The 22,921-nt window shown below is 53.3% G+C and overlaps 1 protein-coding gene across 2 annotated transcripts; it reads left to right on the top strand.

The window, feature by feature from the left end:
- Positions 1-1,344: 1,344 nt before the first annotated feature.
- Positions 1,345-22,303, top strand: Pou6f1 (POU class 6 homeobox 1). 2 transcript variants are annotated; one of them, XM_051160360.1, is made up of 11 exons: positions 1,345-1,533; positions 6,280-6,372; positions 7,963-8,143; positions 12,473-12,573; positions 13,709-13,934; positions 14,405-14,661; positions 15,224-15,352; positions 16,120-16,323; positions 19,049-19,190; positions 20,477-20,645; positions 21,519-22,303. In XM_051160360.1, exons 2-11 carry the CDS (start codon positions 6,325-6,327, stop codon positions 21,862-21,864), a joined length of 1,803 nt encoding a protein of 600 aa, XP_051016317.1. In that variant the 5' UTR covers positions 1,345-1,533; positions 6,280-6,324; the 3' UTR covers positions 21,865-22,303. The 2 variants fall into 2 exon arrangements, with proteins under 2 accessions (XP_051016317.1, XP_051016318.1); XM_051160361.1 differs by having other exon boundaries at positions 1,347-1,533; positions 12,478-12,573; positions 13,806-13,934.
- The last annotated feature ends 618 nt before the right edge of the window (positions 22,304-22,921 follow it).

Genomic DNA, 22,921 nt, shown 5'->3' with positions numbered 1-22,921 from the left:
ACCCTTTGTGGGGTCTGAAGAGCAGGGTGCACTCTCTCCAGCCTAACAGCTCTGGTTTTTTGTTTTGTTTTGGTTTGGTTTTTTGACACGGGGTCTCTCTGTGTAGCCTTGGCCATCCTGGACTCGCTTTGTAGACCAGGCTGGCCTCGAACTCACAGTGATCCACCTGCCCCTGCCTCCGTAGTGCTGGGATTAAAGGCGTGCGCCACGACCGTCCTGAGAGAGAGACTTTGTTGTCCAGGCTGGTTCCTAATTTAAGGATCTCGACAGCAAGGCAGCTTGGAGTGTACCTGTTGGTGTCCTGTGTCAGAGGGACTTTAGGGACGGTCTGGCTAGGGCTCTTCTCTTCGCCCCGTTTCTCCTAATGCTGCTTGTGCATCGTCTAGCCCCAGGTCATCCCAGACCGCGCAGTCGTCGGTTTGGGGTGAGGATGGAGACGGGAAACGGAACAGGCTGACAGCAGCACCTTCTCAGGGTGGATAAAGCTCCTTTGCTCGTGCGCTCTCATTCCTTCTCTTCGCCCTGCTCCCTCTTGTATTTCTCCATTACCTCCCAAACCTTTGTCCTCCGGCCCCATAACCAGCCTCTACGCCTGTCCCTACCTTTAAAAGCCACAAGACAAGCTAAACCCTCCCCGCCACCGGGGCCATCAAAACGGTGGCTTGTTTTTCTCCATTACACCAAACTTTGTCTTTTCACACCTCTCGGACTTGACCAATAGGCGGGCGGGCGGTGGGAGGTCCCCGCCCCTCCGCGAAGGTGAGCGTTGGGGGCCTGGAGCCCTCAGGGACGTGCAGTGAGGGCACAAGATGCTCCGCAGGCGCTGCCCGGGCTAAGCCTGAGCGACACCCGACTTCCCCCTCCTCCCCCAGGCTGGAGGGCAGACAAGAACTTGAGGTTCGCTGCTGAGAAGGGCAGTTGACCACCGGAGAGTCACGGCCGTCAAAGCCCAGATCCTGGACGGAAGGAATGATGACTCGGGGTGCTGCTCTCAGCGGGGTCCGAGTCAAGCACCCCACAGGCCCTGGGTCCTAGTCCAGGCGGGGCCTGGGGTTCCTCCCCACCCCCACGCGCCGTTCGCCGCTCCCCAGACCCCCCCCCCCACTCCTTTTCCTGACCGCCGCCCCCGGCGGCTGGCGCGGGAGGTGCAGCATGCGGCAAAGCGCTTTGCATAAATTATGCTCATGACGCAGCAGCTAAAAAAATCCAAGTAGCAGAAGGAGGGAAAGGGGGGGAGGGAGGAGGGGGCGAGGAGGGGACTGCACCTGGCCGCCCCCCGCCCGCCCCCCGGCGTCCCGGCCCGCGCGTGGCCCGCAGCCCACCGCCGCTCCGATCTGCCAGCCCCGGCGCGGGGCCCAGGGGGCGGCGGGTCCCGAGTGGCTCCGGGCCGAGCGAGCCGGGCCGAGCCGCTCCGGCTTCTTTGTCTGCGGGCGGCCGCCCCGGCCGCGGCCCCCCTGGCCCGGGCGGAGAGATGAGTGTCTAGTCGGTAGCCGCTGGGCAGCCGGGGAGCGGGAGGCTGGGCTTCGGGCTCCGGTAAGTAGCGGGGTCCGGGGCGGGGAGGGCTCTGCACGGAGGGGGAGGGGGCCGGGCAGGGGAGGTTTCGAATTTGGTTAATATGCAATGCCCATAATTAGCATAATTTATATATTTATGATAAAGAGAGAAAAAGGCGCGGGGCCGGGGCGGCGGGCTGCGGCCCGGGAGGCTGTAGCTCCGGCAGCCGACGGCCGCGCGCTGCCCACCTGGGGCCGCAGAACCCCGGGCCGCGCCCTGGTTTCCACGGTCCCCGCGGACACTCGTGGAGAGGCGGCTGGCCCGGTAGACGCTCTGCCCTGGAGCCGGGTGGGATGTCGGGGAGAGGCGCGCAGAGCCTGGGTTACCTGGCGACCTGTCACCACTCCTCCGGAGAAAGGGCTGGTGGGACCCTGGGGCAGAGCCCTCGCAGCTGCTGGAGGGGAGGGTAGTGGTGGGAGGGTCACCGTCGATCAGAGCGTGAGCACTTCATAAATATTTAATGACAGTATTAGTATTAATAATGTCATAAAACGGGCCCGGTTTGTCCTCCCGGGACATTTGCACCTGGCGAGGCTGAGGGATCGCCAGAGTCGCTTCTAACCCACTTTAGCTCTGAGATCGCCCCCTCGGCTTGGATGGGGAGCCTAAAACCTTTCCCGGAATAGTCACTGCAGCTCGGTAGAAAGAAAACGAAAGCCTGTTCAGAAGCGCCAGTGGGCCAAAGACAGGAAGCTCCTAGCAGACAGAGAAACTGTTGCCTATTTGTTCTTCCGAATTCCTTGTTCACAAAATAGAAGGTTGGACCTCAGTTCCAAGCGTGTACACCGCCTCCTGTCACTCACACGGCAGCCCACACCGCCTGGCAAAAGGCGCGCTGGGGACAGGGGCATGTTTTCCATTTTGATTGAAGTTGGTCTCAGTCAGGATGATGTTTCTGTGACCCGGGACCTCTTTCTATATAAAGTAGAGCGACAGTCGATCTAGATCCATCCATTCCTCCCTTGGTTCTACAAAAGTAGCCAGCAAGTGCCACACTCAGACAAGCCCCACCTGTCCTGGGGGAGAGCCAGCGGATCATAAAACACGAAAACAATTCAGATAGTGAAAGAGAGAGAGAGAGAGAGAGAGTGTGCGTGCGTGCTCGGAGACACGCTGATAGTCTCTTTCCTTCCGGGAGGCACTGCGTGGCAACTGAGAAAAGTAAGGCTGTGGTGCAGAGCTCTGACCCCATCAACAGGAGATGGGGAAGCAGGAGGCGCAAAGGCCAGAGCTAGCTAATGAGACTGTGTTTCAAAGACCAAAGAGGAAAAACAAAACAAACAAACAAACAAAACCGAACACCAACTGCAATAAGTGTAAAACAAAGAGGGCACTCACTGCTCCACGGCTCAGCAGGTGAAGGCGTTTGCTGCCAAGCCTGCAGTAGAGTAGAGACCTGACTCCTGTAAGTTGTTTGATCTTCACACACAAGCTGTGGTAGGAGTGCACTGTGGCGCTCAGGTTCACACACACACACACACACACACACACACACACTGATGATGGTAAGGTCAAAATACCACAAATCAGAACAAATTGCTGCTGTGTGGGACGCACAATGAGGCACTCTTGCCCAGCACGCACAAGGGTAAATTCAAACCCCAGGAATGAAAATCTTAAAAAATGATGGAAGTGGGCTGGAGAGATGGCTCAGTGGTTAAGAGTGCCGCCTGCTCTTCCAGAGGTCCTGAGTTCGATTCCCAGCAACCACATGGTGGCTCACACCATCTATGATATGATATGATGCCCTCTTCTGCAGATAAAGCACTCATGTACAATAAATAAAACAAATAAATAAACCTACACAAAGAGAGAGACTTGAAAGCCATCTAGAACTAGAAAAAAAATGATGGAAGTAAAAAAAAAGAAAGAAAGAAAGAAACTTGTCTTCTAAGTGTTCTCTGCTTCAAAGGAAAAAAAAATCGGTTAAAAAAAAAAAGCCAGGTGGTGGTGGTGGCAGCGGCAGCGCACACGCCTTTAAACCCAATCCTAGGGAGGCAGAGGCAGGTTGATCTTTGTGAATTTGAAGTCAAGGCCAGCGTGGACTACATAGTGAGTTCCAGGGACAGCCAGGACTGTGCAGAGGGATCCTGTCTTGGCAAGGGGCGGGGTGGGGGGGGGGAGGCTATGAGTCGAAATGAAAAGAACAGAAAAAGAAAAACTGGTATACGCTCATATTCCCTTCTAAGACATGATGACAGAGTGCTTGGGCCCCTGCCAGCTCATGCTTCCGTGCGCAGGGCCCTAAATAAGTAAATAAAATTGTAATAACAACCTCTTACAAGTCATAACCTTTATGGTTTAAAACATTTCGTATGCTTATGTTATTTCCGTTAAGATAATAGCAACAACAACAAAAAAAAAAAGATAATAGCAACAGGGCTGGAGAGATGGGTCAGAGGTTAAAGAGCACTAACTGTTCTTCCAGAGGTCCTGAGTTCAATTCCCAGCAACCACATGGTGGCTCATAACCATCTATGATGAGATCTGGTGCCCTCTTCTGGAGTGCAGGCACACATGCAGGCAGAACACTGTATACATAATATATAAATAAATAAATCTTTTTTAAAAAAGATAATAGCAACAATAGGCGGGGGCGGTGTGTCATTCCATTGAGATGGAGCTTGCCCATCCATTCCCAGGGCCCGATCAACTAAGTGGGTGCACCTGTAACCCCAGCACTTGAAACTAGGAGGCAGGAAGACAAGTCTGAGGTCATCTTCAGCTACCTAGGGAGTTCGAGGCCAGCCTGGAATACATGCGGTCTTGTCTCGACAAAGCAACCAACCAGCCGAAACAGCAAGTTACACTCCTGCGGGGTTTGCACACTGGGGACGTTGAAAACACTTTCCATCAATGGTTCCCAATCCATTTGCACGGCCCTTTCACAGGAGTCACGTCTCAGACGCCCTGCATATGAGACATTTACATTACAGTTTATAACAGTAGCAAAGTGACAGTTATGAGATAGCAATGAAATAAATGTATGGTTGGGGGCAGTCACCACAACATGAGAAACCGTCTTAAAGAGTCACAGCGTTAGGAAGGGTGAGAACCACAGCCTTACAGGAATATTACCAATTTAAAGCTGGACATAGTGGCACATGAGTGCAGCCATCGGAGCCGGGCCTGGTAGCACAGGCCTTTAATCCCAGCACTTGGGAGGCAGAGGCAGGTGGATTGCTCTGAGTTCAAGGCCAACCTGATCTACAGGGGAGTCCACGACAGCCTAAGCTACACAGAGAAACCCTGTTTGGAAAAACTATAAAAAAAAAAAAAAAAAAAGGATGTAGCCTCACATGATTAACCTAGCTACATAGAGAAATCCTGTCCAAAAATTGTTACCATGGCAGCTGCAGAGATGGCACAGTCCTTGAGAGCACTTGCTGCTCTAGCAGAAGACCCAGGCTCCACTCCCAGAAGACACCTGACCCCTCCCAACTAACAGCCATAAAATCCAAAGTAAGCAAATTCACAGAGAAAGCAGACTAGCGGTTCCCAGGGCTGGGAGGGGCAGTGGGAGGGGGAGTTTCTTCTATGGCTATAAAAGTTCCTTCTGGCCAGGCTGGTGGTGGCACACGCCTTTAATCCCAGCACTTGGGAGGCAGAGGCAGGCAGATCGATGCAAGTTCAAGGCCAGCCTGGTCTACAAAGTGAGTCCAGGACAGTCAAGGCTATACAAGTTCTCTGTAGGGTAAACTTGTATTTGTTGGGGCTGCTATAACAAAACACCGTAAATTGTGTGTTTAGGCTGGATTAAAGTCCCCTTACAGCCAATAAACAACAAAAGTCTGCCGTGCTGGAGGCTGGGAAGTGTTTTCTCCTGTGAGAAGTCTGCCTTCCTGACTGACCCTCCTAGAGATGCCTACCCATCCCACCTGTCACCTGTGTGTGTGTGGTTAGGATCCCACCTGTGCCACCTGTCACCTGTGTGTGTGTGTGTGTGGTTAGAATCCCACCTGTGCCACCTGTCACCTGTGTGTGTGTGTGGTTAGAATCCCACCTGTGCCACCTGTCACCTGTGTGTGTGTGTGTGTGGTTAGAATCCCACCTGTACCACCTGTCACCTGTGTGTGTGTGTGGTTAGAATCCCACCTGTGCCACCTGTCACCTGTGTGTGTGTGTGGTTAGAATCCCACCTGTGCCATCTGTCACCTGTGTGTGTGTGGTTAGGAGCCCAACATAGCTCCAGGTTAAATTCTGTCTCTGCTGCCTCACCTGCCCAGGGAAACCCACAATCCTCAGCTTACCTGAGGTTCTGGGTGCCTATCAGTCTCACGGTGGGTTCTGCCGGGTGGCTGTAACCCGGTGGATGGGGCAGCACAGGCGTGGATGCCTGGCCAGCTCTTTTCCTTGCCAACCTAAGCATGGAATGTGTTCTCCTGGGACGCTAGAGTAAGTCTCCCCTCACCCCCCACTCCGAGACAGGGTTTCTCTGTGTCACCTTGGCTATTCTGAATTAGCTCTGTAGACCAGCCTGACCACAAACTCGGAGATCCACCTACCTCTGCCTCCCAAATGCTGGAATTAAACATGTGCGCTACCTCGACCGACCAGCTAGAGTGATAGTATTTAAAATTCTTAGGCTCTTGCTTTCTCTGTGTTCTTGGGACAGCTTGGCCTCCCTGTCCCCCTACCATTCTGTTATTTCTGACTTTTCTAGATCATCTGGAAATTACATTGCTGTATTTCATCAGCCTTTGCTTTTCTACTCCTCTTATACAGGATGCACTAGGGGTGAGCTGGCACCCACCCCACCCTACAGTGACCATGGATCCTGGAGCTGGGCCTGACTCATCTCTGACTGTCAATGAACAGGTATCTTCTGGGGTGAGAGATGGGGGCGCTGAGAGGTGGGGGTGCTGAGGGTCCTGGACCAAGGGGTGGTGTGGCCAAGGGTGGGAGGACATCCTGGGGCCTCTCGTTGTCTCTTACTAACCCGTCCAGAGGGAGTGTGAGTTCGCGTTTCTCAAAGGCTGAGTTCGGGTTTACAGTTGCAATTTAGAAATTAAACTACACTGGGGATTGGGGAGGCAGCTCGGAAGTTAAAAGCACTGGCTGTTCTTGTAGAGCCTTGACTCCCAGGCCTACGTGAGCACACCCGACCGTCTGTAACTCTGGTTCCAGAGGACCTGGTGTCCTCTTTTGGCCTCTGGACCACTGCATGCATGTAGTGTAAGACATATATAAATGTAAAAAGGAAAGAGTAAAAAACGATTAAAACACACAAATAATTAGTATTTGAACATATGATTTAGTTTTTCTTTAGCTTCTATATATTTTCTGTGTTTTCTGAAATGACTGTTTATGCCTTAAAAGAAGAAAACAAGACCAGCACACCTCAAAATGTAATCGGAGTGAAATCCCTCGTCGGTCTGCCAAAGGACCATGTTTTACTATAGATTCATTCTTCTAGCTGGCTTCCCCTGGTGCCTTTTCTGGAACAGTCTACGGCTGCAGCCAGATTTCAGGGTTCCGGGCACCGTTCATGGGCAAGGAAGGTTGTGACACAGAGCTTTTCAACTGTGGAATCTACCCGGGATTCTTAGGGGCCGGGGGGCGCATTTCAGAAATGGAATAAAGGTCTCAGTGCAGGATGTCTGAACAGAGACGCATGAAGGGGCACCCTTGCCACCCTTGCCCCCGTTCGAGAATCCCTGCCATGGGAGTTATAGAGTACTTGGAACAAGTCAGGGCGAGGCAGGAGGACTGCGTTTTGGTGACTGACTTCTTGACCCTTCTTTGGGGGAAATTAGCTTTGTCGAGAATGCTGGTGTCCTGAGTTTAAACATTACTCAAGGGCTAGCGAGATGGCTAGTAGGTAAAACTGTTTGCTGCACGAGGCAAGAGATGAGAGAAGCCGCCTGAAAGCTGAAGAGAAGAAGAGAGACCCCCCCCTCAGCAAGATGGAAGGAGGGCACTTTGAACCCTACATGAGCACTGTGGCGTGCACATATGCATGCACACACGCACAGGCACATGTACACGCGTACATGCACTACTAAGGAAAAGAACAATCTCAAGGTGTCCAGCACTGTGGAGCACGTGCCTCCCACGCTCTCTCTCTGGGAGCCACCAGGTGGTCCCTAGGGAGGGAGGTTAGGACACATCTCCTCTGGGTCCCCGTCCTATTATGAAAAGACTAATATCTCAGCAGGCAAGAGGATGATGCTCTTGCGAGCTCGTGGGATGGACTATTTTTTCACTTCTTGAGATAAGTATGAAATAGGCAACAAATAGCCTGGCCTCCAGGATCTACTGTCTTCTGGCAGCCTTCAGGGACAGTAGCCTGGCCTCTGTTCTGGCGCTCTCAGGAGAAGGGCCCTGTACCCCGAAGCCTCCATCCCTCTGCTAGCCACGCCCAGAGCTCCGGCCACATTCCCTAACACTGTCCCCATCCTCTTGCAGGTCATTGTCATGTCTAGCCATGAGACCATCCGAGTGCTGGAGGTCGGAGTGGACGCCCAGCTCCCGGCTGAGGAGGAAAGCAGAGCACTGGAGGGCGTGGCAGCTGCTGATGGCTCCCAGAGTGGAGGTCCTGCCCCAGAAGCCAGGTCACATGACCCAGGCCATTCTGCAGAAGCAACTGGTATGACGCTGTTGCTCTCAACTGCTACAGCTTTCACGAGTCCCTTATGGGCCTGGGTGGTGTTGGGGTCCAGTCTCTCTGTCCACTGGCAGCCTCTGGCCATAGTCCTTAGTTCTGGCCAATTTCCATGAGTACCCTGCCCTCCTTGTATCTGGAATCAGGTTTCTTTGCAGTCTCAACCATGCCTGAACAGAGAGGGCTCAGGGTGAAGACTGGCACAAGTTTCACCTAGAGAGGGTCCTAGGTCCACACCAGACTGTCAACCCAGTACAGAAGAGACTGGCCTCGGACCTGCCAGCTTTCCCATTTGTCGCAGAGCTGGGAGAGCCCAGGAAACCGGTGGAGGAGCATCTTCCTCTTGGAGCTAAGGATACAGACTAAGTGATACCTGCCGATGCCGCCGTCTCCTGTGGGTTCACATGTTCTGTCCTGCCACACTGACCTCAAGGTGTGCGGTGGATCCTCTGGGCCCACAGCAGGAAGCCACAGTTCTAGCCACTGACTTTCCTCACCAATACCTTGTTGTTGCCTTCTGTAAGGACCCTCCTTCCCACCCTCCCTGAGTACCGTGACCCACCTGTGCCAGCCTTTTCTTTTTTTGAGACAGGGTTTCTCTGTGTAGCCCTTGGATGTCCTGGACTTGCTGTGTAGACCAGGCCGGCCTCCAACTCACAGCGATCCGCATGCCTCTGCCTCCCAAGTGCTGGGATTAAATGTATGCTCCACCACTACCCGGCTTCTTTTCTTTTTTCTCTTCTTTCATTTTAAAGATATATTTATTTATTATGTATACACTGCTCTGCGTGCATGTACACCAGCAGGTCAGAAGAAGGCATCAGATCACATTATAGATGGTTGTAAGCCACCATGTGATTGCTGAGACTTGAACTCATGACCTCTGGAGGAGCAGTCAGTGCCCTTAACCTCTGAGCCATCTCTCCAGCCCCTCCCTTTTTATTTTAAAAGACTCATTTAGCCGGGCATGGTGGCGCACACCTATAATCCCAGCACTCGGGAGGCAGAAGGAGGTGGATCACTGTGAGTTCAAGGCCAGCCTGGTCTATAAAGCAGGTCCAGGACAGCCAGGGCTACACAGAGAAACCCTGTCTCAAAAAAACAAAAAACAACAAAAAAAGAAAAAGACTGATTTATTTATGTATATGAGTGTTCTATTTGCACATGCACCTCCATGACAGAAGAGAGCATCAGATCCCATTACAGATGGTTGTGAGCCACCATGTAGGGACTGGGAACTGAACTCAGACCTCTGAAAGAACAGCCAGTGCTCTTAACCGCTGAGCCATCTCTCCAGCCCCTTCTTTTCTTTCTTTCTTTCTTTTTTTTTTTTTTTTCGAGCCTTCTTTTCTTTTTTAATTCTCTGACAATCTTACATCTGTATATGCTGAACTTGCAACTCCTCTTGGCCACCGAAGCCCTCTCGGCCAGCAAGCCTCTGGCTAGCTACTTGGCTATCTGTTTTGTTTTCCAAACCCACCAAGTTTAATTGTGGTTATTTGCATGAAGGTGAGTGAAGGGGTAGTTAGTGGGATGTAGACAAGTTACCAGTGGCTGTACCCCCGAAGGTGACTGCCCCAGGACTTAATGGCCCACCGTTCCTCATGACGTAACGGTGACAGGCCTAGTCTTGTGAGGATCTTGTGCTGGTAACAACAGCTGCATTAGTCCGTAAGTGCAATAGCTGTGCTGTGTCCAGAAAGCATTTCACAGCGATGCCCAGTCTCTGGCACTTACGCTCTCCCAGCTTCCTCTTTTGAGATAGTCCCTAAGCCTACAAAGGGATGATACAGACATCTGTTAGGGCTGAGCACTCCACAGTCCCTAACTCTTCACACTTTGACTAGTCTGTGAGTCTCTGACTTAGCTACCACCCACTGCAAAAAGAGGTTTCTCTGTTGGAGAATGAGAGGAGGTCACTAAGGTCACGAGTCCTGGTGTCTTGTCTGCTGTTCCTTATGCCTCTCCAGGCATCGGCGGGCAGGTTCTTGGCAGCCTAGTGATGTCACTAGCCTCTCCTCCGAGGAAAGAGGAGCATTTCCCTGCAGCCTGGGAAGCCAGGATGCTTCACCTACTTCTAAGGGAAAGTGCCTCAGCGAGGGGGTGGGACAGAGAAGGACTCTGTCACCTGTCACCTGTAGACTCAGCAGAGCCATGTGGAAGGAGCTCCTTTTCAGAAAAATTCAGGGAGATTCTTTGGTTTATCCACAGTGCCCATTTTGCCTATTTGCCAGCCTTCTTGACCTCATGTTCTCCTGGCATCGGAAGTCTTTCCCTTATCCAAATCCTCTCTCGGAAATTGACCTTAAATCAACCGCTCACACCTTAGCATGAGTGTTGTAGCGGCAGCAAGCATCTTCTCTCACAAAAGCCTTCCTCCAAGGCAGGGAGTTTGAGCCACAGGCAGCCGGGTGAGGGGAGGTGTTTGAGTGGCGCTGTCTGCAGCTCTCAGTGGAGACTCCGTGGGACCTTTCTGTAGCTGCAGTATTAAGAAGGCCCCACTCTGATCAAGGAAAACCCAAGTCTCAGGAAGCCTCAGGCTGAAAAGAATCTAGTGGCTCATGTCACTCTAGCCCTGCTCACACACCTGTGTATTCATTCTTGTGACTCTGGCATAGGGGACACACCCCCATGTTCTTTCATGTGCCTAATCTTTTTTTGTTTTGTTTTGTTTTTTGTTTTTCGAGACAGGGTCTCTCTGTGTTAGCCTTGGCCGTCCTGGACTCGCTTTGTAGACCAGGCTGGCCTCAAACTCACAGCGATCCGCCCGCCTCTGCCTCCGGAGTGCTGGGATTAAAGGTGTGCGCCACCATGCCCGGCTGCCTAATCTTTTTTTTAATGAAAAACGTTCTTAGAGCCTGGCATAGTGGCACACACCTGTAATCCCAGCACTCAGGAGGCAGAGGCAGGTGGATCGCTGTGAGTTCGAGGCCAGCCTGGTCTACAAAGCGAGTCCAGGACAGCCAAGGCTACACAGAGAAACCTTGTCTCGAAAAACCCAAAGAAAAAAACAAAAAAGAGAGAGAGAGTTTTTTTCCCCATAGACTTAATTCTGTGTATGGGTGATTTGCCTGCATGTATACATATGTACCATATGTGTGCCCGAAACCTGCAGAGGTCAGAAGAGAGCATCAGATCCCCTGGAACTGGAGTTACAGAGCTGGGAACTGAACCAGGGTCCTCTGCAAGGGCAGCCAGCGCTCCTAACTGCTGACTTGTCTCCCCAGCCCTTGCTGGGCCTGTTTTCTATGCTGACTCAGTTTCACGCATTTGCTTCTGATCTTGGTCACTCTCAATCTTTTTTTTCATTCTCATAAACAGTACTTATTTGAACAGGTTTGTATTGACCTTCCCCCCCCCCCCCCCAGTCCACTAACATCCCAGTTCCTTGTTGAGGCTGAGCCCTACGGCATGTGGCTCTAATTCCAGCACTGAGGAGGCTCAGGGGAAGTCTGAGATCAGCTTGGGCAGATAGTGGGTTCTAGGATAACATGACCTATGATATGAGACCTTGCCTCAGAAAAATATTGCTTGTTGACATAGAAGGAAATTAAAAACAAAAACAAAAAACCAAAAAATCCCTTATTAGCAATAAGAAGAGAAACCAGCCGGGCATAGTGGCACACACCTTTACTCCCGGCACTCAGGAGGCAGAGGCAGGTGGGTCTCTGAATTTGAGGCCAACCTGGTCTACAGAGAATTTCAGGACAGCCAGGGCTGCACAGGGAAACCCTGTACCAGCAAACAAACAGATAGAATGGATGAATGAACAGGAGGAGATGGGGGAAGAGGAGGAAGAGAAGCAATTGGCTTCCAGGCGCTGCACGCCTGGTGCAGTGAAAGGGGTCTGAGGATGGTGCTCCCTCCAAGCGCTAACTCAGCTTGCATGAGGGCCTGGGTTCACTCCCTGCCACCACATACAGCGGGGAGGTCATGCACCCTGTAATCTCAGCACGTGGGACGTGGAGGCAGGGCAGCTGTGAGTTCGAGCAAGTAAAAAGAACAGAGCAGTGATAAAAATGGAGCCAGGTATGAGGCCCATGCCTATACACCCTGCACTTGGAGCACTGGGTGGGGCTGAGGCAAGAGGACTGCTGAGGATTCAAGGCTAGCCTGAGTTTAAAACCAGCCTGGGCTACAGAGTGAGACCCCCGTGCTATCTTTATCTCAAGGGGCTAGTCCTAGGCAGTATGCGGAAGTACGGCATGGGCCTGCAAACAGAATGCTCTACACCGGTCACCTCTCCACTCACAGCAGGCTCACTCCTGTCCTTTTTTTTTCCCCCCCTTCCCTCTCTCTCTACGCCATGTAAAGTGAAGTCACTGCCCGGGATCCCTGCCCCCGTCAGCCAAGCCCCAAGCCAGTCTCAGGCATCACAGACCCTGCCGCCGCTGGCTGTACAAGCTGCCCCCCAGGTAAGGACCACACCAGGGAGCCGGACCGAGGGCGGTGGGCAGGAGCGAGCACATGGTGGCCATGGGGTTGTCAACTGCATGAGGCAGGGCAGGGAAGGACGGAGGGGGCTTGAGGGAGGGACTCTCCTAACTAGGTACCCCATAGGCTGCCCTGCCCCAGATCAGGCCCATTGGAAAAGAGAGTGTGCTTCGGCCCTGACAGGACTAGTGCTAACTCTTTCATGAGAGGATTTGTGCTGACCTAACGATGACCCCAGTAAACGCCTTGTCAGCCCCTCCTGCAGAAGATGTAATGCCTTGAAGAGTTAATGACTGGTCCCATCTTCAGTTAAGTTATAAGACTGCTCAGCCAGTGAAAAGGTGCCCGTAGAAGGCCACCGGCCAGCAGAGCCTGCGTGACCTCTGCTCTGTGCACTGACCTCCAAGGCTTCTGGTCAAGGTTGTTCTCCACTAGAGCTTCTTGGAAGCCCTTGTGGGCCCTTGACCACTTGGCTGAAGCTTCTGCCCCCGTTCCCTGGCCACAAAACTGTGGACACACCAAATGGTCAGCCCTGAAAACACACATACAAGCGACGTTAATCAGACTGGGGCAGTTATATATATGTATATTAATTGTTGATATGTGTGTGTGTGCATACATACATAATTATTATATATTATATATTAATTATATATAATTAATAAAAAGGAGGCCATGAAATTGAAAGAGAGCAAGGAGGGGTATATCGGAGACTTTGGAGGGAGGAGAAAGAAGGGGAAAAGTGTGATTATATTATAATCTCAAAAAAAAAAAAAAAAAAAAGAATTAATAAAAAAAGAACAGAGTGGACGTGCCAGCATGGGCCCGGGGAATGTTTGAGAGGCAGCTGCCGGTGGGGTGGAGGCGGCAGAAGTGTCCTGCTCTGGCCGGGACGCAGGGCAGGGCCTTTTCCTGGGCGAGTCTCTGTAGAGCTCTGGGCACCCGCAGGGTCAGGCCTTCTCCCGGGGATCCTCTTGCTCACGGGCGGCCTTTGCCCCCTGCCCTCAGAACACTTGTTTATGCTGAGCTGGGTCAGAGACCCCTCGATTGCGTTGCGGATGTTGATTTTTCTTTTCTTTTCTTCTTTTCTTTTTGAAATCTCGTTTGCTTTTGCAGGTCTTGACTCAGGAAAGCTTAGCCACAGTTCTGACAGGAGTTGTGGTTCCAGCAGGGGCCGTTACTCAACCTCTTCTTGTCCCCATCGGTATTGCAGGTCAAGTGGCTGGGCAGCAGGGGCTGGCCGTGTGGACTATCCCTACAGCAACTGTGGCTGCCCTCCCCGGACTGACCGCCGCCTCTCCCACAGGGGGAACTTTCAAGCCACCTTTAGCTGGTCTCCAAGGTAACGGCAGCTCTCCCCAGGACTGCATCGAGCCCCTACCACCCTAAACTGCCACCCCTTCACGTGTCTTTCCCATGTTGGACTCAACCTGCGGCCAGCTCAGGGCAACAACCCTGGATTCTGGATCCAGTGTCATAGGCACCCAGCCACAGAGCCGCCGTCACACCACCTCGGGGACTCTAGGCCAGGACACCAGGCTGGCCAGAAGGCCTGCCTTCCTTCAGCCAGCTGCCTGAGACTGCCCCCTCCCCCCTGCGCCAGCATCTACCCCATGTCCAGCAAGAAGGACTGCAGGAAGAGTCAACATCTGGTTCTCGAACCTACACGTCTACTGACCCAAGGGAATTGCAGCCGCCCCATACCCGCTACCCCCCACTCCCCTGTCATTTTGTGCCAGATCCCTTGGGACTGGAGCCATGCCAGGTCATGGCTAGGCGCTTGAGCACCTCTGTCTCTGCCTTGCTCCGTAGCACCTGCCGTGCTGAACACCGCCCTCCCGACACCTGTACAAGCTGCCCCACCAGTCCAGGCCTCCTCGCCCGCCCAGCCCAGGCCACCAGCTCAGCCCCAGCCCCAGCTGTTCCAGACCCAGCCACTGCTACAGACCACGCCTGCCATACTCCCACAGCCCACTGCTGCCACCGTCGCTGCCCCCACCCCCAAGCCAGTGGACACCACCCCGCAGATCACCGTCCAGCCTGCAGGCTTCGCATTTAGCCCAGGGATCGTAAGCTGCGGCCCTCACCCCGGGATGGACCAAGGCTTGAGCCAAGGGCGGGACTTAGCCCCAGCAGCGGAGGACCAGACCCTTGAATATAGCCCTTACCAACACATCAGCAAAGATGGTCTCCCTCTGAGGTGTTCTCCTAACACCCGTTGGTGTGTCCTGCCCAGACTAAAGCGAGCAGCAGCTAGGGGAATGCACCAAACCTGAACCACTGGACTAGCCCCGGGTGTGGGGTGTGGGTGTGTGTACAGGGCCTGCGGGGGTTATAAGCTGCCTGGAGTTCACAGCTTCATGCTGCCACCTGTCTCTCTAGTGTGGCTCTTGGCTTGGGAGTAGATCTGTCAGGCAGGGTTAGGACCGCATTTCGGAGTCACTGTTCTGCAGCTGTGCCTTGTCCCCGCCCAGCTGTCCCCCTCTGTATTTGATCGCCTAGCCTTGAATATTCGGCCAGTGGACAAGGCCTGCAGGCCACATTCATCATCCCTCAAGCCCCCGTCCTCGCCCTCCTCTCTCCTCTTTCTCGCCTCTCGGCCTCTGAGCTAGGCTTCTCCCCCACCCACAGATCGGTGCTGCCTCCCTCGGGGGCCAGACCCAGATCCTGGGCTCCCTCACAACAGCGCCAGTCATCGCCAACGCCATTCCCAGCTTGCCCGGGGTCAGCGGTCAGATCCTCACCAATGCTCAGGGACAGGCAAGTGGCCACACTCGGGGCTGAGGGGTGGGGTTGTGGGGCAGCAGGCCAGGAAGGTGCTGGGACTTGGCCTAAGCATCATCGTGGCTCAAGTAGGCCACCAGGCTGCTGCTCGTAGCATCTGATGGTCGCTCTCCACTGGTGTAGAGTCCAGATCGGGGTAGATCCACCACCCCAGCCCGAAAGTGGTGGTTCTAGTCGGGGGATTTGATGCACAGGGTACCACTCTGTGGGCAGGCCTCATGCCAGGTGCTGCTCCTGTATTGTCCCACTTTATTTGGGACTTTTGTTTTACAGGAGAGAAAGGTAGAATTCAGAAATACTAAACCGCGTAGCTAAGCTGTGGCAGAGCAGCAAAGCGTTTCCAATTCTTTGATACTCAAAAAGCCTTTGCCTGCTCCACCACAGCTCCAGAGACAGTAAAGAAAGGAACCGTGCCGGGCGGTGGTGGCGCACGCCTTTAATCCCAGCACTCAGGAGGCAGAGACGGGTGGATCTCTGTGGGTTCGAGATCAGCCTAGTCTACAAAGCAAATCCAGGGCATCCAGGGCTGCACAGAGAAACCCTGTCTCGGAAAAAAAAAAAAAAAAAGAAAAGAAAAAAGAAAAAGAAAGGAACTGCTTGGGTTCCTTTATTGCACCAGGAGAAGCCAGAAGGCTTATGCAGTTTCTCTAAATTGGTCTCTTCGCCTGCAACTGTGGGGGATTTGGATTGGTGGGCCTGGGCGCCCCCTTCATACTTGGGGGTCCATGCCTTACTTTCCCCAGGTTATTGGAGCACTTCCGTGGGTAGTGAACTCGGCTAGTGTGGCCACACCGGCGCCGGCACAGAGCCTGCAGGTGCAAGCCGTGACTCCCCAACTCTTGTTGAACGCCCAGGGCCAGGTGATCGCAACCCTAGCCAGCAGCCCCCTGCCTCAACCTATGGCTGTCCGGAAGCCAAACACACCAGAGGCCCCCGCTAAGAATGAGGTACCAGGGCTGGGGGTGTGGGTGGGCATGGGAAGGAAATGCTGTCTATCACTGCTACCTCCCTCTGAGACTTCTGGGAAAACAAGGCACCTCTAAAGACAGGGTTCCTCTGTGTAGCCTTGGATGTCCTAGAGTGCTTTATAGACCAGGCTGGCCTCAAACTCACAGAGATCCTCCTGCCTCTGCCTTCTGAGCGCTGGGATTAAAGGGATAGGGATGCGCCACCACGCCCAGCCACAGCGTCCATTCTCAGCCCACCACATACCAAGACTTGTGGCTGCGCCCACAGAGGTCAGAGGTCAGAGGTGGGAGATGCTTGAGCTGAACAGTTGGGTTTGGATCATCCTTGGGGCAAACAAATGGCTAGGAAAGCCCTGGCTGGTGAGTTCTATGCCCCAGCACACCGGGCACACTGGGGCTCCGGCTCTTCCCTTGTCTCCGTTCTAGAAGAGATTTGGGGTGGCTGTTATATTCTGGGTGCTAAGGATGCGAAGATGAGATTGGGCTGTGCGCACTAGCCTTAGGTAACCCAGTGCTGCAGACGATTACCAGTCAGTGTCTGAAGGTCTGCAAGGGAGGCATGAATGAAGGGGCTGCGGTACCCCACAAATGGAGCCATGACAGACGGGAGGTCAGGACAGCTCCAGAGGAAAAGGGGAGTTGGATGTAGCGTGTGGGAACTGGAGCAAGCAGGGCGGGCTGGAGCGTCCTGCAGGGCTGCTCAGAGCTGGGTTTCTCCGACAGATCTGAGGTGAGACCCAAGGACGTGCTGAGTTCTCAGGTGATGGTAGTCTAATATGTTGCTTCCAAGACACTTTTAAATAACCCCTTAGCCTCTTCTGCATGATCAGGGTTATAGAAATTCTTGCTTCAGGCTTGTGCAGTAGTAACAGTTGCAATCTCAGCTTTCATAAAGTTTGGGGGCAGCCTGGGCTACATGAGGCCAACCTGGGCTATACAGGGAGCTCAATTCCAGCTTTAGTTATGGGATCCTGTCTTAAAAAAAAAAAAAGACAAACAAAACAAAAAACAAAAAGTATCCGGGCGTGGTTGTGCGTGCCTTTAATCCCAGTACTCGGGAGGCAGAGACAGAGGCAGGCAGATCTCTGTGAGTTTGAGGCCAGCCTGGTCTACAGAGGGAGTTCCAGGGCAGCCAAGGCTACACAGAGAAACCCTGTCTCAAAAAAACAAAAACGAATAAACAAAAAGAAACAAAAGCTGGGCGGTGGTGGTGCACACCTTTAATCCCAGCACTTGGGAGGCAGAGGCAGGCAGATCACTGTGAGTTCCAGGCCAGCCTGGTCTACAAAGTGAGTCTAGGACAGCCAAGGCTACACAGAGAGACCCTATCTCGAAGAAAAAAAGAAAAGAAAAGGAAACAACAACAAAAAAATAGCCCCTAATTTATATGTTTATGAATATTACCCCCAGGAGCTCACCCACTGATATACAATTGGCCTGTGGCGGTAGTTCTGCCTGTTATAGGAGATGCTGCTGATGCTTTCGGTGGCTGATAGGTGTGTGTCTTAGAGGCCACGCCCCCTGACTTGGTGGAGTCAAGGATTGGCATTGGGAGGCCTGGGCTCTGGGGTCAGCAGGAGGCAGGGTAAGCTTCCCAGTTTTTTCTCAGTCAGTGCTGGAGTCTTGTTTATGCTCTGTGCAGCATTGCTGTGCTGTTCCTTCAGCCTCGGGAGTTCCAGGCAAAGAGGAAGGCCAAGGCCCTGGGGACCAGGGACCAGGTGTGAGAGCTGTGGGGACGCAGGATGCAGAGAACAGGAAACCTAACAAAAACCTGTATTTTCTAAAAAGTCTATGGGTTTTGGTTTGGTTTGGTTTTGAGGCAGGGTTTCCCTGTGTAGCCTTGGCTGTCCTGGACTCACTTTGTAGACCAGGCTGGCCTCGAACTCACAGAGATCTGCCTGCCTCTGCCTCCCGAGTGCTGGGATTAAAAGTGTGTCTCCGCACCTGGCCATCTTTGTTTTAAATGCATACTAATACTGCTACTTTCAGATATTTGTAGTTTTCCTGATCATAAATATAAGATTAGTAAAATGGCAAATAAGATTAATCAACATTACGACGCTATGTGTGACGTAAAAAGTAACAATCAGGCTGGGTAGGTGGACCAGTGGTTCAGATGATTGTTATGCACATGTGAGGACTGGTGTTCGGATCCCCAGCTCACCTTGTAAATGTTGGGTGAGTGTGGTAGCCCATCTGTAATCCCAGCACTCAAAGAGCAGAGGCAAAGGATCCCAGAAGCAGGCTGCTAGCCCCACCACCAGCTACACCGGTGAGCCCTGGGCTCAGCTGAGAGACTGTCCTTCCGTGAAAACCATGGAAACCTCTCAATGTTAGCATCAACCATCCGCACTCATGCGCACACACGTGTGCCCACACACATGTACACACACAGCACAGACATGTGAGAGAAAACACAAGCATCAAGACAGGTGTGGCAGTACATACCTATAATCTCAACATTTGGGGCGTGGAGGCAGGAGGACCATAAATTCAAGACCAGCCAGGCACACGGAGAGAGATCAGAGCCCGTTTACTGTGGCTGTTAGTGAGCAACCTACAGTTCTGTTTCCTGATGGCCATAGGTGGGAATGCCCGGGTAGGTAAGAATTTCACGTCCGTTTCTCACCTGGTGCTGGTCTGACCAGAGATCCTGAGCCCCTAAGTCAGGCACTGGTCATGGGGCTTGTGTCTCTTCCTGTAGGCCCAGCCTATCCAGCCAACGCCGGCTGTGCCCCAGCCTGCAGTGATCCTGACCAGCCCAGCCCCGGCACTCAAGCCACCTGCCTCAGCTCCAGTTCCAATCACCTGCTCAGAGACCCCGACAGTCAGCCAATTGGTATCAAGTAAGTGGTGCAGGAGAGGTATGTGGGTCTGGGGTCCCCAATGCCCCTGTAGTCCCAGCTACTCGGGAGGCTGAGACAGGAGGGGGGTCTGTGAGCCCAGAAGCTGAAGCCTAATGAGACTTGGCCTCAAATAAACCCACAGACCTCCTGGTGTCCAACACAAAAAGGTAGCGCCCCAAAGTAGAAAGATGATGACTTTAAATTTTTGCCGGGCTATGGTGGCGCACGCCTTTAATCCCAGCACTCAGGAGGCAGAGGCAGGCGGATCGCTGGGAGTTCAAGGCCAGCCTGGTCTACAAAGTGAGTCCAGGACAACCAGGGCTACACAGAGAAATCCTGTCTCGAAAAACAAAACAAACCAAAAAAATTGTTTTTTCTTTTTTTTTTTTTTTGGTTTTTCGAGACAGGGTTTCTCTGTGTAGCCTTGGCCATCCTGGACTCACTTTGTAGACCAGGCTGGCCTCGAACTCACAGTGATCCGCCTGCCTCTGCCTCCCGAGTGCTGGGATTAAAGGCGTGCGCCACCACGCCCGGCTTTTGTTTTTTCTTTTATTTATTTGTTTAGGGCTTGGGGCGGGGGGGGCAGGGGGTGCATGAGTATCCGCAGTGTGCAGTCTGGGGATTGAACTCAGGTCCTCAGGCTCAGTGGCAAGTGACTTTAGCCACTGAGCCTTTTGCCTTCTACCAAGAGATGGCTTTCTTTCTTTCCTTTTTAAGATTTTATTTATTTATTAATTATTTATATAGTATTCTGCCCCCATGTGTCCCTGCAGGCCAGAAGAGGGCACCAAATCACATTATAAATGGTTGTGAGCCACCATGTGGTTCCTGAGAATTGAACTCAGGACCTTTGTAAGAACAGCCAGTGCTCTTAACCTCTGAGTCCCAAGATGACTGACTTTCTTATTCCCTTTCCCGTTGAGGTGGTTGCAAGCTCAGTGGAGGTGGGGGCTGCTTGGCTGTCTGTCTGCTTACACGGGGCCACCGGCTGGCTCAGTGTGGCCTCTCACCCAGATCTGAGGAAGACAGATGGTGGACAGGTGTGCCTGGCTGGGACCAGAGCAGAGAGCATGGGAGAGGGTCAGCAGTCAGAGCTAGGAGAAGTTGAAAACAGACCACCTCACTAGGTCACTCAGGGCCCTTTCCTGCGAGCCCTGCTTGTCTGGGGCACACGGGTGATGGGGTCTCTTGATAAGTGTCCTTGTCCCTTTTGCTGCACTGGTCTAGAGCCACAGGCCAGACTCTCTCCTGCATACACTCACTGCTGGTCCTTCCCTCTGGCCTAGAGCCTCACACTCCGAGTCTGGATGAGGACGGAATCAACTTAGAGGAGATTCGCGAGTTTGCCAAGAACTTTAAGATCCGGCGGCTCTCCTTGGGTCTTACCCAGACCCAGGTGGGCCAAGCCTTGACGGCGACCGAAGGTCCAGCTTACAGCCAGTCAGCCATCTGCCGGTAAGTGTGACTATCCCCGGATGAAGCCGGGGCCTGCTCCGTGCCTAGGCTGGCTCTCGTTGCAACCTGGGCATCCGGCCCGTGTCTCCCCTCACGCTGTCTCCTTCCAGATGAAGGAGTGTCCTATGGAGGGTATGGGCATGTGGGGTTGGCCAAAGACTGACCCAGGCCTTCTGAACTTTAGATAGACTTCACTCCTGAATATTTAGATGTTCATCTGACAAAGCCCAAGACCCCTGCCCGTTGAAGAATCTTAGCAGGACAGGGGTTGGCCTTGCCCCTCAGCTAGTCAGTGTGCTTGACCCTGGCTGCCTTGCCTCCCACGCCTGCTGGCTCAGCTCAGCCTGAAGGAGCGGCAGGCCTTGTTCTGAGGCTACCCAGGGGCAAAGCAGGAGAAAACTGGCCCTCCTCTCTGGAGGCCATTCAAGATGGCCCCTCAAAGGCCTTCCAGGCATTCAGGGTGAAAGTGCTCCCCAAGTTAGAGCACCTGTGTCATTTCCCGGCCCCACAGAGGCTGTGGACATTATCTCAGTTTTTCGTTTTGTTTTTGCTTTTTGTTGTTGTTGTTGTTTGTTTGGGCATGCAGGGTTCCTCTGTGCAGCCTTGACTGTCCTGGACTCGCTTTGTAGACCAGGCTGGCCTCAAACTTACCAATTTCTGCCTGTCTCTGCCTCCCGAGTGCTGGGATTAAAGGCGTGCACCACCGCCATCAGCTGTAGTCTCATTCTTGAGGCCTGTGAAATGGAAAGTCTGAGAAATCTGGGCTTTTGAGGGGGCCAGGAGGATGGGGACCCAGCAGGAGGCAGGTTGCTTTTCCCTTGTGGGGGATGTGTAGAAGGCACAGACAGCCGCACACCTCCGCCCCTTCTCCAGGTTTGAGAAGTTGGACATCACGCCCAAGAGCGCCCAGAAGCTGAAGCCCGTTCTGGAGAAGTGGCTGACCGAGGCAGAGCTCCGGAACCAGGAAGGCCAGCAGAACCTGATGGAGTTTGTGGGCGGCGAGCCCTCCAAGAAACGCAAACGGCGCACTTCGTTCACGCCACAGGCCATAGAGGCCCTCAATGCCTACTTTGAGAAGAACCCCCTGCCCACGGGCCAGGAGATCACCGAGATTGCTAAGGAGCTTAACTATGACCGTGAGGTGGTGCGGGTCTGGTTCTGTAACCGACGCCAGACGCTCAAAAACACCAGCAAGCTGAACGTCTTTCAGATCCCGTAGGGCTCAGCCTCGGCCCTGTGTTCCGGCACTTTCTGCTCTTTCCTCGGCAGCCGGCTGTCAGCGCTGCGGTGACAGTGCCTGTGTGCAGCTGTGCTTGCCGTAGGTCATGAGACCCCCAGCTATGCATGCGTGTCAATGCCTGCCTCTTCTACCCACGTATGTCACACCCTGGGGGAGGCCCGAGGGGCTGCATGGGAGTCCCGGGCTCTGGGTCGGGCCCGTGGAAGGAAGGGGTTTGCGTCCTTTAGAAAAGCACTTTGTGGGTTCTGCCTGGGAACCCGAAAGGCTCTGTCTTTGGGGCAGGGCTGTTGCAAGTCTTGGAGACCACTGTATATTAGCTCCTGTCTTCAGCGGCACTCTCCACCCCACACCCCCTTTGCTCCTCTGTGTTTGTGCCACTATGACCACCTCCCCCAGTGGGACCGCAGCCTCACACTGCCATCCATCACTTCATATTGAACCCCTTGAAGGTCCGAGGAGACAGAATTCTGGAAAGTGTGGCGTGCTGTCCAGACTCACTGTCTGACTTGATCTCGAGGGCAGAAGGCTCCCAAAGCTGTGGGGCCAGCCGCCACTTGCCGCCGTGAGGTGTCCTCCCTGGGCCCTGCCGGTGATGGGATTGCACTGGGTCAGAACGTTTTCTTCCGCAAACCAAGTTAGAAGGAAGAAAAAGCAAACTTTCCTATCCTGGGGAGGCTTGGGGTCTGTGGCAGGTCTGGAATTTAGTAAGTAAGGCCACCTGCCCAGATTTTCCTGGAATCTTCATGCACCATGCACGGACGTCTCTCAACACAAACGTGTGCTAAAAGAGATCTTTCAACTTGGAGAAATTCCCACTCCCCACTTAGCACAGGCAGCTGCGGGGGGGAATGACCACCAGCCTCCTCCCTCTCTTGTGCCTATACCCATCTCAGTCCAGTAGTGAGGTCTCTTCAAAGTGACCAGTTGAAGGACAAGCCGGTCAGCAAGGAGCTGGCATCGGGAGGGAGGCAGCATCCAGAAAGGTGACGGTTCAGGAAGGGCTTTTGCTGGGGCCGACTTACCTCTAGTTTTTTTT

Source organism: Acomys russatus, chromosome 17, assembly GCF_903995435.1.
Source record: "Acomys russatus chromosome 17, mAcoRus1.1, whole genome shotgun sequence".
Classification (NCBI taxonomy): Eukaryota; Metazoa; Chordata; class Mammalia; order Rodentia; family Muridae; genus Acomys; species Acomys russatus.
The sequence above is the reverse complement of the archived record's forward strand: the minus strand, read 5'-3'. Positions and strand labels throughout refer to the sequence as shown.

Coding starts and splice junctions, on each gene's coding strand:
- Pou6f1 (XM_051160360.1), top strand. CDS start 6,325: ATGGATCCTGGAGCTGGGCCTGACTCATCTCTGACTGTCAATGAACAG. Junction 8,144..12,472: donor CCATTCTGCAGAAGCAACTG/GTATGACGCTGT, acceptor CGCCATGTAAAG/TGAAGTCACTGCCCGGGATC. Junction 13,935..14,404: donor ACCTTTAGCTGGTCTCCAAG/GTAACGGCAGCT, acceptor CTTGCTCCGTAG/CACCTGCCGTGCTGAACACC.